This window comes from Carcharhinus amblyrhynchos, chromosome 5 (assembly GCF_965287045.1).
Source record: "Carcharhinus amblyrhynchos chromosome 5, sCarAmb.v2.hapA, whole genome shotgun sequence".
Lineage (NCBI taxonomy): Eukaryota > Metazoa > Chordata > Chondrichthyes > Carcharhiniformes > Carcharhinidae > Carcharhinus > Carcharhinus amblyrhynchos.
This window is the reverse complement of record NC_137328.1, coordinates 3,938,260-3,955,608: the sequence shown is the minus strand read 5'-3', so window position 1 is coordinate 3,955,608 and position 17,349 is coordinate 3,938,260. Positions and strand designations below refer to the sequence as shown.

The 17,349-nt window shown below is 43.3% G+C and overlaps 1 protein-coding gene across 8 annotated transcripts in view; it reads right to left on the bottom strand.

The window, feature by feature from the left end:
- Nucleotides 1–17,349, bottom strand: part of pip5k1ba (phosphatidylinositol-4-phosphate 5-kinase, type I, beta a) — a 103,129-nt gene that overhangs the window by 28,640 nt on the left and 57,140 nt on the right. For all 8 annotated transcript variants that reach the window (XM_080188356.1, XM_080188355.1, XM_080188358.1 and 5 more), the window contains exons 8-12: nt 15,970–16,181; nt 10,505–10,588; nt 8,633–8,681; nt 4,964–5,048; nt 3,048–3,206 (exon numbers count right to left, since the gene is read on the bottom strand). In XM_080188356.1, the coding sequence (XP_080044482.1) occupies nt 3,048–3,206; nt 4,964–5,048; nt 8,633–8,681; nt 10,505–10,588; nt 15,970–16,181 (589 nt within the window). The remainder of the gene's footprint in view (nt 1–3,047; nt 3,207–4,963; nt 5,049–8,632; nt 8,682–10,504; nt 10,589–15,969; nt 16,182–17,349) is intronic.

Here is a 17,349-nt window from a genome sequence, read left to right as displayed (position 1 = left end):
GCAGAGAGTTGCGGGAGAATGGAATACTCTGGCCCTGGTGAAACAACTGCATCTTCTGTCTGACTAACAGACGGATGTTTTAAGAACATATGAATAGGGTAGGAATAGAGGGATATGGTCCCCAGAAGGATAGGGGATTTTAATTAATTCGGGCAGCATGGTCAGTGCAGGCTTGGAGGGCTGAAGGGCCAGTTCCTGTGCTGTAATTTTCTTTGTTCTCTGAATTGGAACAGTGGGGGAGACGATAGGTGCAGTGGGAGTAGTTTTGGATTCGTACACATACATAAACTGCTGAATGGTGTCCAAACACACCCAGCAGTCGCTACTGTGCCATCTGGATCCTTTTAACGAACAAAAAGGCAGCACAGCTAATTTTAATTGCACAATGACACAGTACAAGCGCGCACCGAAATAGCAACAGTAAAATAAAAATAAACGTCTATTATTTAAGGCACGTCTGCTGACCAAAGTCTTTCAAGTGCAGTTTGTCATCAAATCTTTACAGCGTGCAGAGGAGACAGACTGAAAGCAAAAGAGTGAGAGGCAGCATGAGGATCGGAAAGAATTACGCAGCGAGTTGTTGTGATGTGGAATGCGATAGTGGCAGCCAGAATTGAACCTGGGCCCCTGCGCTGTGAGGCAGCAGTGCTAACCAGTGTGCCACCCCCCTGAAATGATAGTGGAAGCAGATTCAAAAGACAAATTAAATAGGAAGAATTGGGAGGTTTTTGGGGCTTGAGCAGGGGGCATCTGGACTAATTAGATTCCTAGAGTTACATTTTTCCTCCAACCATAAAGGTCCAATGCCCAACAACATGGGAGAGTTCTTTCAGGTCCATTTTCCATTTAGCCTCCTGAAAAACGAGAAGAAAGAATTTTCCGCTCCGGGAGAAAGCCAATGGATTTTCGGCTGCCTCTTCCCACCAAGGGCAGAACTTGACAATCCTAAACTAATTTCAGTTTGAGGTCTGTTGTAGGTAAAATGAGACTGTTAGTGAGTCAAAATAGAGTGGGTTTTATTTCAAAACTCTGGGGTGTATTCCAGAATTTTGGGAGAAGCAGGGACTACCAAACTTCTCACAGAACACAAACACAAGTGGGCATTTATACATCATGAGTCTCAGTGTCAATCACGACACAAGTTTCCCATTCCGGCCAGAACTCCGGGTCTCCCTTCCTTGGTTGTGATGCAGCCCCAGATTTAATCACAATTTACTGTCCAGCTGCCGTCATGACACAGGCTTAAAGCAGTCACGTTTCAAAACCCCTTCTGCAGCAGTACTGGCACCCCTGTCTTTGAAATTACTTGTGTGATCGTGGCTGTCCCAGCAGGACTCTTCCTGTTAAAAGCCGGTATCGCGATCTGCCATCAGCAGCTGTCAAAAGCCGGAATCGAAAACTACCATCTGTGTAACGATGTCCAACTAACACACAGGTAAGATGTGCAAAGTCTACAAAGTAACAGCCACATGAAACTAACTGTCCTTGTAAAAATGAAAGTTAAAGCATGTAATACTTGAACAAATAACTTATATTACTGCCAGAAGCACTTAAGCAATATAAACTTGAGAAGATCAGTCATGATAAAGGGTTATGTTTGTGACATATTCTAGGTACAAAATCTATTAACCCTTTCCCTACTTCAGGTGATTACTACACACACTCAGCCGTGTACAGCTTCTGGCCTCATCCAATACCATGGAAATCTTTGAAAAGACTTAGCTCATTTACAAGCTCAGTCAGATTACATGTTAGGTGTTCAAGCAGAAAATGTTTACGAACAAATGGATTAAAGAGGTTACACGTCCTAGAGTGCCCCATTGTCAGAGAAAGAAAATCATTCATACAGGGCTATTCCACATTGGATATGCTTGGAACTATCCTATGTTTAAATAAACAAAGGGAATTTTGATTTAAAAGCTTATAAAATATTTTGAGGTGAAGCTTGCCATGTTCCCAGAAAAGGAAATGCTGAATCTAAATTCTGTTTGCAAAGAAGATTAACTAGTTAATCTTCCATTTACAAGGGGAGAGTAGCTGCATATCAGTCTTAGAACTCCCAATAACAAATATTGGGCTGTAACTTCCCACTGTCAGACTTGGGGGGGATGGGGTGGGCGGTGTAGGGGTACCCTATAGATGCGCTGGGGAATCCCTCTCTGAACATCTCAGATAAGCACTTGCACAACAATTGTCCAGAAGCACCCTGACCTCATAGGACACCTGCCCCCTCCCAACCCGCTTGGATACCACCACCACCACTTCCTTCCACCACCATTTTCCTTGGACACTGACCATCTCCCTGGCCTGTCATGTTCAATCAGACTGTTGGACTTTTACTTTCAAACTGCTCGACAGCAACCAGTGCAATAAAAAAAGGCGGCGTAACGTCATAGAGATTTACAGCATGGAAACAGACCCTTCAGCCCAACTTGTCCACGTTACCCTTATTTTTTCAACCACTAAGCTAGTGACAATTGCTCGCATTTGGCCCATATCTCTCTATACCCATCTTACCCATGTAACTGTCTAAATGCTTTTTAAAAAGACAAAATTGAACCTGCCTCTACTACTACCTCTGACAGCTTGTTCCAGACACTCACCATCCTCTGTGTGAAAAAATTGCCCCTCTGGATACTTCTGTATCTCTCCCCTCTCACCTTAAACCTATGCTCTCTAGTTTTAGACTCCCCTACCTCTGGGGGAAGATATTGATTATCCAGCTGATCTATGCCCTTCTTTATTTTGTAGACCTTTATAAAATCACACCTCAGTCTCCAATGCTCCAGAGAAAAAAGTCTCAGTCTATCCAGCCTCTCCTTATAACTCAATCCATCATGGTCTCATTCAAGACAAATGTCTTAGACTTTGACACTTGGTGTTGGAGACAGCTACGCTGCCTAGATTTTACCCCGAGACTGGACGAGACAGGTACCGGAGAAACTTGGTGCAAATAAGCGGATACAGCAGTGGCAATGCGACACTGATCATCATTGAGGAAATTAGCACACCACATCACTAATTTAAACCCAAGCGCAATGCCTCACCTTCTCCATCAAGGCTACAATAACTCCTGGTTCCAGATAGCAGCTCATTCTTGCTCTCAGTCGCATCCAGTATTGGTCCAGAGGACATAACCTCCTGTCCTATGTATTTAATAGCCGGAATGGAGTTACGAGCTTTCTTCGAAGGAGACGGCCGCAAAGCTGTGGAAGTGAAAACAGGACAACTCAACAATTCCATTTGAAAGACAACTTAAAATAAATAAATTAATCCCACAATAAGGCAGCACTGAATACTTTCCTCTTGGAGAGGAGGCAGCAGTTGGTTCTCATTGCTTTAAAAGTTTTATTAGTGTCATAAGTAGGCTTACATTAACACTTCAATGAAGTTACTGTGAAAATCCCCTAGTCGGTGCACTCTGGCGCCTGTTCGGATACACTGAGGGAGAGTTTATTATATTAGGTTGAATGGTAATCCCCTTAGTGTCTCATTATGTGTAGGTTAGGGAATTAGCGGGGTAAGGGTTATGGGGATAGTGCAGGGGTTGGGGAGGGCTGGACAAGATGCCCTGATGGAGAATCAGTACAGGCTTGATGGGCCAAATGGCCTGATTCTGTGCTTCATGTTTCAATTCACACGGTCTGGAACCCTTACTGTGTATCCATATTCAGGGCAAATCTGCTTCAAGGACTACAGCTTCATCGAGTTATTTATTTAGTGAGATAAAACCAACTTCTTTTAAACTGTAATGTATTCCTCACACTCCTCCCAGGTTGCACAGACCAGACTGCATTCCCTGATATAGGTCAGGTCTCGTCAATTGATACAAATATTCACCATCATCGTTCTTTCAGGGATCCACATATCACCTGCCTCCATTTACCCTTCTTTTTCAGCCAGTCATCAGCGGAGAGTGAAACAGAGAGAACGGTTCAAGTCCAATATGCCTCTTCTTCAGAAGATAATCCCTCACTCCACTCGCACTCTGTACCTGGAAAGACTTGGTTACCTGAAAAGACTCACATTCCAACTAAAACCTACCTCTCCACTCACCTGATGAAGGGGCAGTGCTTCCAAAGTTCGTGATTCCAAATAAACCTGTTAGACTTTTAACCTGGTATTGTGAGACTTCTTAAGGAGTCTCGCAATTCTAAAGTATGTGCCTCTTCTTTAGAGCCAAGTTCCAGCTCTGAAGAGTCACATTGGACTCAAATCATTAACCGCTCATTCTTCTCTCCACACAGATGCTGCCTGACCTGCTGAGATTTTCCAGCACTTGTTTTTCTTTCAGATCTCCAGCATCTGCAGTATTTTGGTTTTATTTTACGGATTTAAGGTAAGTAACCAGAGGAAAAATAAGAAGAATTTGTTTTCACGCAGTGAATTTTAGAACCCTACAGTGCAGAAAGAGGCCCTTCGGCCCATCGAGTCTGCACCGAACACAATCCCACCCAGGCCCTACCCCCATATCCCTACATATTTTACCCGCTATCCCTCTAACCTAAGCATCCTAGTACACTAAGGGGCAATTTTAGCATGGTCAATCAACCTAACCCGCACATCTTTGGACTGTGGGAGGAAATCGGAGCACCTGGAGGAAACCCACACAGACACGACAGTGACCCGAGCCGGGAATCGAACCCAGGTCCCTGGAGTTGTGAAGCAGCAGTGCTAACCACTGTGCCACCCAGTGAGGTGTGATGAACCAGACTGTGAGAAGCTGGTGGAAGCAGAATGGATAAGTAGCTGACAAGCTAGAACTTCCATGTCTATGAAGAAGGAAAAGAGTGGGACTGACTGGATAGCTCTTTCACAGAGCTAGCACAGCCACGATGGGCCAATTGGCCTCCCCTCGCGTTAGCTGGTTCTATAAAAATGCACGCAAATATATTCAGTACTTGTCAGCATATTAAAACAGGGAAGACAACAGTGAAACATCAAATATTTTCCTGATACTCACATAAGGTCTTCTTAAATACTCGACTACTCATGAACTTCAAAAACCGATCAGCGTAGAATCCTGGTCTATGGACCGATACAGAATCCTGTGGAAAGATAAAAGAGATTTATAAATAATGAAGCACAAACGCCCCACCACAATACGGCTCAGCGAGACTGTCCCCAGAAACTGTGGCAAAGGAACGGATTGCACGGGGCTCCAAGTAGATGTTGGCCAGTTTTATCTTCCTTGACATTCGTTTAGGGATGTTCTATCAGGGGGGCAAACTGCACAAAGTCACTCCTTGCAGTCTGCACGGCACTGGGGATGTACTCAGCCATTGCGAAAGCCTCCTGAATTGGCCAGTGACCATAAAGTAAGTTGTCTTACCACAGCCCACTTTTCCCCAATTTGATAGAGCTCAGCAATGGTGCAAACTGGGGCAGCACGGTGGCACAGTGGTTAGCACTGCCATCTCACAGCGCCAGGGACCCGGGTTCAATTCCCGGTTTGGGTCACTGTCTGTGTGGAGTTTGCACATTCTCCCCATGTCTGCGTGGGTTTCCTCCGGGTGCTCCAGTTTCCTCCCACAGTCTGAAAGACGTGCTGGTTAGGTGCATTGGCCATGCTAAATTCTCCCTCAGTGTAACCCAAACAGGTGTGGAGACTAGAGGATTTTTTTTTTACAGTAACTTCATTGCAGTGTTAATGTAAGCCTACTTCTGACTAATAATAAACTTTTAACTTTTAAAATTGGACACTTGCCTTCCTACCCTTTAGGATCCCTACAGTGCAGGAGGTGGCCATTCGGCCCATCGGGTCTACTCTACTGTTTGTGCTGCAGTGCGCTCTGTCAAAGAACTGTCACATCTGAATGGGTAAATTCCCATGCTAAGAACTAGAGTTGAGAGATGTAGTACTGTGAATTACTTTTAATGGTATTCCTAAACAAATGACATCAATAAATAGCATTAATACTCTGGCAGGGAAGGCGGTGACCTAGTGGTACTATGGCTAAATTATTAATCCAGAAACTCAGCTAATGTTCTGGGGACCCGGGTTCGAATCCCACCACGGCAGATAACGGAATTTGAATTCAGTTTTTAAAAATCTGGAATTAAGAATCTACTGATGACCACGAAACCATTGCTGCTCGTCGGAAAAACCCATCTGGTTCTCTAATGTCCTTTTAGGGAAGGAAATCTGCTGTCCTTACCCGGTCTGGCCTACATGTGACTCCAGAGCCACAGCAATGTGGTTGACTCACAACTGCTCTCGGGTAACTAGAGATGGGGAATAAATACTGGCCCAGCCAGCAAAGCCCATGTCCCAGGAATGAATTAAAATAAAACAGTCTTCCATTCTCAAACTGACGTTGCCCAAGAAAATGTTTCTAATCTCAGTGTCATCACCAGTACTGACTGGGATCAATTCGCCTGTTTCTGAATCTCAATCTCCTTTATTTGAACCGAAGAGTGAGGTTAAAAACCTAGTTACAACTTGCTAGATGACATTCCGGATAATATCACTGTCAAACATTGTCACATTCAATCTGCCTTTAAATAGATGATGCAGAATGCTTTCCACTGAAGCACTAGCTATCCAATATAGGCGGCACGGTGGCACAGTGGTTAGCACTGCTGCATCACAGCTCCAGGGACCGTGGTTCAATTCCCAGCTTGGGTCACTTGTCCGTGCGGAGACTGCACGTCCTCCCCGTGTCTGCGTGGGTTTCCACCGGGTGCTCCCGTTTCCTTCCACAGTCCAAAGATATGCGGGTTAGGTGGATTGGCCATGCTAAATTGCCCCATAGTATCCCGGGGTGTGTAGGCTAGCGGGATTAACAGGGTAAATATGTGGAGTGACAGGGATAGGGCCTAGGTGGGATTGTTGCTGGTGCAGACTCAATGGGCCGAATGGCTTCCTTCTGCACAGTAGGAATACTATTGATCCTATACTTGGAACACCAGAATGGAACATTTATTGGACAATCGGTTTATTTTAAATGGACAAACACTGAAGCTTCCTAACAGTGAGCGCAGTATTTATAACATAGTGCTGAAGGGGTTGATTATTTGAAGGAAAATGATGACGAATAGAATGGAAGATCCCATTTGATACTCAAACCAAATCTTCACCAGAATCTTTTGGAAATATGATTTGATTTATTATTGTCACATGTATCAACGTACCGTGAAAGGTATTGTTTCTTGTGCACTAGACAAAGCAGAAAGGAGAGAGTGCTGAGGGTAGTGTTACAGTCATAGCTAGGGTGTAGAGAAAGAGCAACTTAATGCGAAGTAGGCCCATTCAAAAGTCTGACAGCAGCAGGGAAGAAGCTGTTCTTGAGTCGCTTGGTACGTGACCTCAGACTTTTATATCTTTTTCCCAAAGAAAGAAGGTGGAAGAGAGAATGTCCGGGACGCATGGGGTCCTTAATTATGCTGGCTGCTTTGCTGAGACAGCGGGAAGTGTAGACAGTGTCAATGGATGGGGGGCTGGTTTGTGTGATGGATTGGGCTGCACTCGTGACCTTTTGTAGTTCCTTGTGGTCTTCAGCAGAGCAGGAGCCCGTACCAAGCTGTGATGGAACCAGAAAGAATGCTTTCTATGGTGCATCTGTAAAAGTTGGTGAGTGTCGTAGCTGACATGCCAAATTTTCTTAGCCTTCTGAGAAAGTAGAGGCGTTGGTGGGCTTTCTTAACTGATAGATGGTGACTGGCCATAATAAGAGAAATTAAAAAAAAAGACAGGATGGCCCTGAGTCACTGTCTGTGTGAAGTTTGCACATTCCCCTCGTGTCTGTGTGGGTTTCCTCCAGGTGCTCTGGTTTTCTTCCACACTCCAAAGATGTGTGGGTTTGGTTGATTGGCCATGCTAATTTAACCCTAGCTTTGGGGGGATTAGTAGGGTGAATATGTGGGGCTACGGGAATAGGGTCTGGGTGGAATTATGATCGGTGCAAACTCGGTAGGCTGAATGGCCTCCTTCTATAATGCAGGGATTCTACGATTTGACATTCTAAACAACTGAAGACAGCAATCATCACAAAACTGCAATCCTACAAAGACTGCAAATCAGAAAACAGCGAACAGGATGATGTAACCATGAACACGTTGAAAACATTCACACACCAGGACTAACTAGAGCTCAAACCATGTCACCTTGCATGATATCCTTCACAAACAACAAGCAATTTTCTCACAGCTTATAAAAGGACAGTCAATAATAAATCCAATATGGAATTCAGGAGAAACCTCTTCACCCAGAGAGTGGGGAGAATGTGGAACTTGCTGCTACTGTGAGTGGTTGAGATGATCAGTTGTTGTGTTTAAGGGAAGCTAGATGGAGACTTGAGAGAGAAAGGAATAGAAGGATACGCTGAGAGGATTAAATAAGTAGGGGTAAGAGGAAAGTCAGGAGACTATGGACAACTTAGGGTGAAGTATATGTTCTAAATCTGCAGCCCTGGTGGTATGAGTGCAGGTACTGCTCAGCGAATGATCACTTTTGTACCCTTACTAACTTACACAGAATTACAATGATGGAAATATGCTGAGTGTTTCCTTCAACTCTCTTGCTCCCCTTTGGGGCATTATCCTTTTGTCTCTGCTATTAAATACATTTAGTAATTACAACCGTTCACTTAATGCTACTTTAGTCATAAAGATAAATGAAATATAAACATACGCCATCATAGACAAGAGCTTTCCAAGAGTGTTCCAGCTTCTTAATGAACCTGTTTGGAGAAGAAATTAATTAGTTAAGTACTTAAAAGCTGAAATTAATTGCAGCTATGAACTGCTGCTTCGAATAAATAAATTAAAAGGTTTACTACGCTGCGGTAGAGATTTATCATTGAAATATTGCAACTTAAAAACATGAACAATAAATTTACTTTTCTGAAAAGGAGACGTTCACAGAATCCCAACAGTGCAGAAGGAGGCCATTCAGCCTATCGAGTTTGCACCGATCACAATTCCACACAGACCCTACTGAGGAAACCGGAGCACCTGGAGGAAACCCACACAGACACGAGGAGAACATGCAGTATCTGCAGACTGTGACCCGAGGCCAGAATTGAACCTGGGTCCCTGTAAAGCAGCAATGCTAACAATTGTGCCACCATGCTGTCCAATTTCTGTGCGAAAGATGACATCAGCTTTATAGAGCCTTAGTTAAGCCACACTTGGAATATAGTGTTCAATTCTGGTCACCACACTACCAGAAGGATGTGGAGGCTTTGGAGAGGGTACAGGAAAGATTTACCAGGATGTTGCCCGACATGGAGGGCATTAGCTATGAGGAGAGGTTGGAGAAACTTGGTTTGTTCTCACTGGAATGATGGAGGTTGAGTGGTGACCTGATAGAAGTCTACAAGATTATGAGAGGCATGGACAGAGTGGATAGTCAGAAGCTTTTTCCCAGGGTGGAAGAGTTAAATACTAGGGGGCACAGGTTTAAGATGGGAGGGGCAAGGTTTAAAGGAGATGTACAGGGCAAGTTTTTTTTTACACAGAGGGTGGTGGCTGCCTGGAATTCACTGTCGGGGAGCTCATGGAAGCAGATACGGTAGTGACTTTTAAGGGACACCTTGACAAATATATTAATAGGATGGGAATAGAGAAGAAATGTGGTCCTCAAAAGAGTAGGGGGCTTTACTACAATCAGGCAGCATGGTCGGTGCAAACTTGGAGGGCTGAATGGCCTGTTCCTGTGCTGTGATTTTCTTTGTTCTTTGTATGAAACAGCCTCCCAGTCTAGTCTGTGTTTCCCTATCTTTGACCCTAACATTGGCATTTCCCTTTGTTACTGTTGCCTGGTGAATTCTCACTATTGGCTGCACCCGGGTTTGTGAGACTAAAATGTTCAACTCAGCCCCACTTAGCAGGTTTGAGCTGAAGACTGGGGGAGTGATCTAAACCGGTTTGCCCCCAGATCCCCACTAAACCAGGCCAAGAAATCTCAGCAAATCAGCTCCATCAGGGATTTCTATTTCTTATCGGCTGGATTTGTCTGGGATGAACTTGTATGGATCTCACTGTCCTGTCACAGTCAGAACCCCAGCGTCTGAGAGTGTTGGCAATTTCAAGTAGGTGTGCAAATGAAATGAAAACATTCGTTCACTTGGGTGACTCAGTGGTTCGCACTGCTGCCTCTAAGGGCAAGGGATCCAGGTTTGATTCCCGGCTTGGGTCACTGTGTGTGCGTGGAGATTCTGTGATTCAATCTCCAGGATATTCACCAGTCTGTGGTCGATTAAGGAAAAGCTTGGATATTTCTGTCGTAAACCATTTAAAATTAGAAGGATCCAAGACCTTAATAACCAACGTGGGCCTGGGTGAAGGAATAGGAAAGAGGAAGTACTGAATCAGAGCCTAAACTTTCAGGTTTCAATTCAACGTCCATCCCCATTTTGGCAAACAAAACCTTCAAGACATCAATAGCTAACTTGTAGCTGTGCTGTGTACGCAATCCTCACTTTCACTCATGTAAATGGCCAGGCTGGGACAATGGAAACACAAATCCCACAGAAAATAATTCTACGCATGCAGTCAATACCTGTAAGACTGTAGGATATCGATAATGGCCATGTAAAGTAGAAGTCTTTCTCCTTTACTGTTTTTGGCTGGTATTCCACCCATCCTGCAACAAAAGAAGAAGAATAAGTAACAGGAAAAGATAAATAATAGCTGCAATTATTTGACAGAGGAGGTGGACGGGGAAATAAAACAGACATTTTTTTACTTTGCCCATATCAAACTAGTCAACGGATTCACATCTCAGAGGATTTTCCTGTACTGATGGTCAGACTTGGTGTATAACAGGCTGGCTGGATCATAAATCAGAAAATCCCTATTGTGCAGAAGGAGGCCACTCAGCCCATCAATTCTCCACCAGCTCTCTGACAAAGCATCTCATCCAGGTGCTCTCTCCTGCCCTATCCCTGTAACCCCACACACTTACTGCGGCTAATCCACCTAACCTACACATCTTTGGACACTGAAGGGCGATTTAGCAAGGCCAATCTATCTGATTCAAGCCAAGGATTTACCAAATTAGAATCATGTTTTATCACCATCTCTAGTCTAGAGAGGCAGTAAAGAAATTGCATTGATATGGTGCCTTTCACAACCACAAGGTAACTCAGAACTTTTTTTTACAACCAATGTATTCGATACTCTGATGTAGGAATTGCTTACTTATTGCCTACTCAAACTTACTCACTCTCACTCACAATTGGAGTTAGTCTCCAGGAATTCTTGGCCCAACAACTGATTCACCAGGAACGTACTGAACTCAGGGTTAAATTGTCAATACCCATTTGATTGTACAAAACTGGAGAGTTGCAGGAAAAAAATACTTTTTTTTTAAGCATTTGTCATCCTGTACTCATCAGGTCATTCACAATCATCGCCACACCCACAAGCCCCAATCTATCACTCCCCTTCTCCTTCTTGGGGATTGAGCCCTAGGGTCCCCCACTGAGTGGGCTTGAAAAAGGAAGAAATTCTTCGGAGATCCTGTTATTAAAGCCAGCAGAATGTCTGTGTCCCTGACCTTGCTGCCAATAACAAGACCAATGAGTGGATGCACTGAGCTAAGAAGTGAACACAAAGTAAAGCAGCAACAGCTGCTCCAAAGTGAAATAGGTTTACTGTGCTGGCTAAACTAAAGAAAATATATATCCAAAAAAAAACAGCACATTTTTCCATTCATTTAATCTCCGTGTACAACTGCATTATTCTAACATAATATATGAACGTCAGCTTAAATCGCTTTGAACTCCCAGTCCCATCTTGATTTTAATTAAGACACTTTGGCAAAATCAAACAGCCTATTCCACATAATTGTCTTGAAAGCAGCAAGACTTGAACAGCAGGTTTGGTGTAAAGATTCGCATTCTAATCAGCATTCTGTAAACTGTCTGTGCTTTATATGCTCTGTCTGAGGCCAGAACTCTCCATTCACCTGACGAAGGGACTAACCCGAAAGCTTGTGCGTTTACTATCAAATAAATCGGTTGGACTAAAAACCTGGTGTTGTCAGACTTTTTACTTGATTGGTAAGAGCCAGGAGAAGCTCTTTGTCGAACAGCCCATGACAGAGATGCAGTTAAAAGAAAGTTAATGAGTAAAAGTGAATTCATCCCATCAACCCTTTCGATCCAAAAATTTAACCAACCTAACCTTGAACTGCCTTCTGAAATATCCAATTACATTCAGCATGAACGATTGAGACAGACTAATAAACTAAAATGTTTATCATCTTTGTGTCATAAACTTTTGAAAAACATCATCTTTGTGTCATAAACTTTTGAAAATCATTTGTAACATATAAACTTGTGAAAAAAAAGTTTATATGTTACAAATGTACTTTTTCTTTCAACTGATTGTTTAAGCAATATTTCGGACTCAGCTTATCTACACCATTAGATACTTGATATGTTCCCCCACTTAAATACGTCACATATCTTCCACTTCAACTCTACCCTAAACTCTCTAATCTCTCTCGTAGCTCATCGTCCTCAGATAGGAATCATTTGTGTTTGCCTTTTAGAAAGGCTTTCTGAGATAACACTCTCACATCAGGAACTGTGAAGTCCTTAATCAGCTAAACAATAGTGAGATATATACCACAATTTATCGAGCAATAGGTTGGAAATCAGTCTAAGTAATGCCAGGGCAGCACAAAGTTTATTTAAGAATATAGTTAACATGTATAGAAAGCAAATTATCAATACTTTTTTTTATATCAATTACAAGCAAAAACTAACAAAGAAAATACCCACAATAATGCATTAACACTGAATTGAATGTTAAAACTGTTCCAACAAACCAAAACCTCTCATAAACAAAGCCCTTTTCACAGGTTTAACGCAGCACAGATTAACATTTCACTTGACTGGAATTGAGTCTTCGAAACCTGCACTTTCCTTCCGGAAGGCAAAGCGTGAGATAACCAGCAGATTTTCCAAATATAACAAGGAGACGGAGAGAGAGAGAGAGAGAGACAGAGAGAGGGAGAGAGACTTCAGCTTCTTTCTTGCTCGATGTCCCTGTTAAAACTGAAAGCTAAACTGCAGTCTCAGAACTCTAAAATCTGAAATCTTCAACTCGCTGGAAAGAAAACAAAAATCCTACAACATTTGACCTTTACTCTTAATGATGCAGGATCCTAAAACTAATCCCAGAGTTAATACAAACAACCCTATTTACCAATTTGGCTGCCTGGGTTCCCCCCCACCCAGCCCCGAGTGCTCGAGTTTCCTCCCACACTCCAAAGACGTGTGGGTCAGGTGGATTAACCGTGCTAAATTGTCCCTTACTGTCTCAAGATACGTAGATTAGATGGTTTAGCCAAGGGAAATGTGTGGGGTTGCAGGAATAGGGTGGAGGAGAGGGCCTGGGTAAGACACTCTGTCAGTCAGACTGTTGGTAAGACTCAGTGGGCCGAATGGTCTCTTCTGCACTGTAGGGATTCTATGATTTTATAAAGCAAAAGCAACAAAACTTGTCTGAAAACCAGAGGTGAACCATTTGAAAATAATGGACGACAAAAACGAAGTTGTTAAACTGGACTTAACCATGGGAGACAGTGCGAGGGGACCAATTGAGTCAGATCCTAATATCAGCAGGAAATGAGCTGAAGTCCCATTCAAGATCCTGAATTTCCCTGAAAATGTAGATTTCTGCAACGCCACAGTTTAGATGCCAGTGTAGGTGCCAAGGATTGAGGGAATTTGAGTGTGAGTGAGCGATGCCTGCTTTTGCACCAGGCCCAAACATCCTCAAATCTTTTGTATTCATTCCAGGGAACAGTTTTCAAAATCCTGTTCTGACAAAAGGTCATCCAGACATGAAACATTGGCTCTAATCTCTCTGCACACAGATCTGCTGAGATTTTCCAGTATTACTTGTTTTTATTTCAGATTCCAGCATCTGCAGTATTTTGCCTTTATCCAAAATCCTCTGGAGTTCATCGACACAGCAACATTCCCTGCAAAAGTATAGAATAGAAACCCCACAGAGCAGGAGGACATTCAGCCCATCATGTCTGCATCGATGACAATCCCACCCAGGCCTTATCTCCAAATCCCTACATATTTAACCTACTAATCCCCCTGAAACCAAGGAGTAATTTAGCATGGCCAATCACCTAACCTGCGTATCTTTGGAGTGTGGGAGGAAACTGGAGGAAACCCACATAGACATGGGGAGAATGTGCAAACTCTGCACGGTTGGTGATCCGAGGCTGGAATTGAACCCAGGACCCTGGCGCTGAGAGGCAGCAGTGCTAATCACCGTGCCACCTAGTTTATATAACAATCCAAACTTTACACTAGCAGAAAATCTATGCCAAAAATTTTAGTTTCCATGGAACCCAGAATCATATTTGTGGTCTGTAACAGCAATTCACATTATTCTTATTTCTCATCAAGACCCAAAAATTAATTTTCTATACTATTATGTATTGTTATGGTCACCAGGATGATCCGCATTACTTAAGGCAAACCTTTAACTTGACCTCTTGTTATTCAAGCAGACAATTGTATGACTCCAGTCGAGATTAACTCAGTGCAGACAAACATTAAACCAGAGGATTTCTGGTTGGTGTTTGAATTGAGGTTTTCATTCTCGGAAGGTGGGCATTCCCAGCCAGGCTAGTGTTTCTTTATTTTTTATTCTTCATGGGGCAGCATTTATTGCCCATCCCTAGTTGCCCTTGAGAAATGGTGGTGAGCTGCTTTGCTGAGCAACTGAGGGTCTTGCTTGGCCATTTCAGAGGGCACTTGAGAGTCAACCACATTGCTGTGGCTCTGGAGTCACAGGTAGTCCGGACCAGGTAGGGGTGGCAGATTTCCTTCCCTAAAGGACATTGTTGAAATAGATGGATTTTTCCAACAATTGACAATGATTTCATGGTCATCAGTAGATTCTTAATTCCAGATATTTTTTATTGAATTCAAATTCCAACAATCTCCATGGCGGGATTCGAACCCAAGTCCCCAGAATATTAGTTGAGTTCCTGAATTATTTATCTAGCGATAACACCACTGGGTCATGGCCTACTCATTGCCAATTAATGGCTACCCCCCAAGGTCTACCATCTTGGTATGGAGGGGAGGTCCTATGAGGAGAGACTGAGGGATTTGAGGTTGTTTTTGTTAGAAAGAAGGCGGCTAAGAGGAGACCTTATTGAAACATATAAGATGATTAGAGGTTTAGATAGGGTGGACAGTGATAGCCTTTTTCCTCGGATGGAGAAAGCTAGCACGAGGGGGCATAGCTTTAAATTAAGGGGTGGTAGTTATAGGACGGACGTCAGAGGTAGGTTCTTTACCCAGAGGGTGGTGAGGGATTGGAATGCCCTGCCTGCTGCAGTTGTAAATGCACCTAGTTTGGGGGCGTTTAAGAGATCCGTGGATAGCTTTATGGATGGAAAGGGATTGGTTTAGGTTAGGGTCATTGCTTTTTAATTGGTCGGTGCAACATCGTGGGCCGAAGGGCCTGTTCTGCGCTGTAATGTTCTATGTTCTATCTTCTTGCCGTCTGCTAGAACGGTCTGGTTTGCTAGAACTCTTCATTGGGCAGTTAGGCATCAAAGTCAACCACATTGGTGAAAAACTGGAGTTACATCTGGCACCAACTTCAGGGTCACCTTATGAAGAAAAGAAAAAGCATATTTCCCAAACTAGGAATAAAAATCAAGTTCTCAAAAATGGCCACTGAGGGATTTGAAATTGATAAAGCTGGAATTTAAATGAGCAGCTAGTTTCTTTTCTTCCCCCTTTCTCTTTGACCAGTGCAAACGGAGTGGGCTGAATTGCCTCTTTCTGTGCTGTAACTTTTCTTTAGTCAATGGTTAGCCCATTAACAAAGCATAATCATTCCATTCCTGTGTGCCTGTCTTCAGATGGAAAGCGAAGCAGTTATGTTACTACCCCATGACCCATCTGTGTATAAATTGGTTTCACCGAGGAGAATATTGGCCAAAACACAGAAGAAGATTTTGACAGGACTTACATATCATCCGTTCCAACAGATTCCCCCGATTTTGTCGCGCCCTGTATAGATTCCAAGGCTGTGGAGTACAAGACCTTCTGCGCTCCGGGGCGTTTCCCATCCGAGGCTGTCTGGAGGTTCTCTGCTTCCTTCTGTTTCTCTCGGATCGCCAGGTCCAAGTTATGGATTCCCAACAGCAGGCTGTAGTCCATGATTTTGAAACTCTCCAACACCTGATGGCATAAACATGCCCAGTTATCATCGAGCTGCGTGCGGGAGGAATCGATAGTTATTTCAAGTTTGGACACATTCACTGAGTCACCCAAATCATTGGCTTCGGGATATTGCTAGTGTTGTGGTTCAGGTTAGAAATTCCAAAGTACTTAATGGAGACCGCATGAAGATTAAGCCTTGCAACGTGCCTTTGGCTCGGATGAGCATGATGTAATTAATTTCAGGTATGATTCAGGGGCGGCACGGTGGTTAGCACTGCTGTCTCTCAGCACCAGGGACCCGGGTTCAATTCCAGCCTTGGGTCACTGTCTGTGTGGAATTTGAACGTTCTCCCTGTGTTTGCAGGGATTTCCCCCCCCGGTGCTCTGGTTTCCTCCCACTCTCCAAAGATGAGTAGGTTCGGTGGATTGGCCATGCTAAATGAATCCTTAGCGTCCTGGGATGTGATAGGTTAGAGTGATTAGCAGGGTAACTAAACGGGGATAGGGCCTGAGTGGAACTGTTGTCGGTGCTGACTCAATGGGCCGAATGGCATCCTTCTGCACAACAGTGTTTTTATGAACTCTCTAGAGCGCTTTTATCAAACAAAGTTTATTTAAGAATATAGTTAACATGTATAGAAAGTTAGCAATACCTTTCATCAATTACAAATAAAAAAACAGAAAGAAAACACCCATAACAACACTGAATTGAATGTTAAAGCTGTTGCAGCAAACCAAAACCTCTCATAAACAAAACCCTTTACACATGCTTAACACAGCATAGATTAAAATCTCACTTGACTGGAATTGAATTTTTTGAAGCCTTCATTTTCCTTCCAGAAGGTAAAATGTTGCTGTGAGATAACCAACAGAATTTCCAAATAGAAGAGAGAGAGAGAGAGAGAGAGAGAGGGAGACTTCAGCTTCTTTCTTGCTCGATGTCCCTGCTAAAACTAAAAAACTCGTGCAGTCTCAGAACTCTCAAAACTGAAACCTTCAACTCACTGGAAAGAAAAACAAAATGTCCCAAAACACATGACCTTTTCTCCTAACAATGCAGGATCATAAAACTAATCCCAGAGTTAAAACAAACAACCCCATTTACCAATTAAGAAGCAATAAAAGGACTCATCATAAGTTCATAAGATAAAGGAGCAAAATTAGGCCATACAGCCCATCGCGTCTG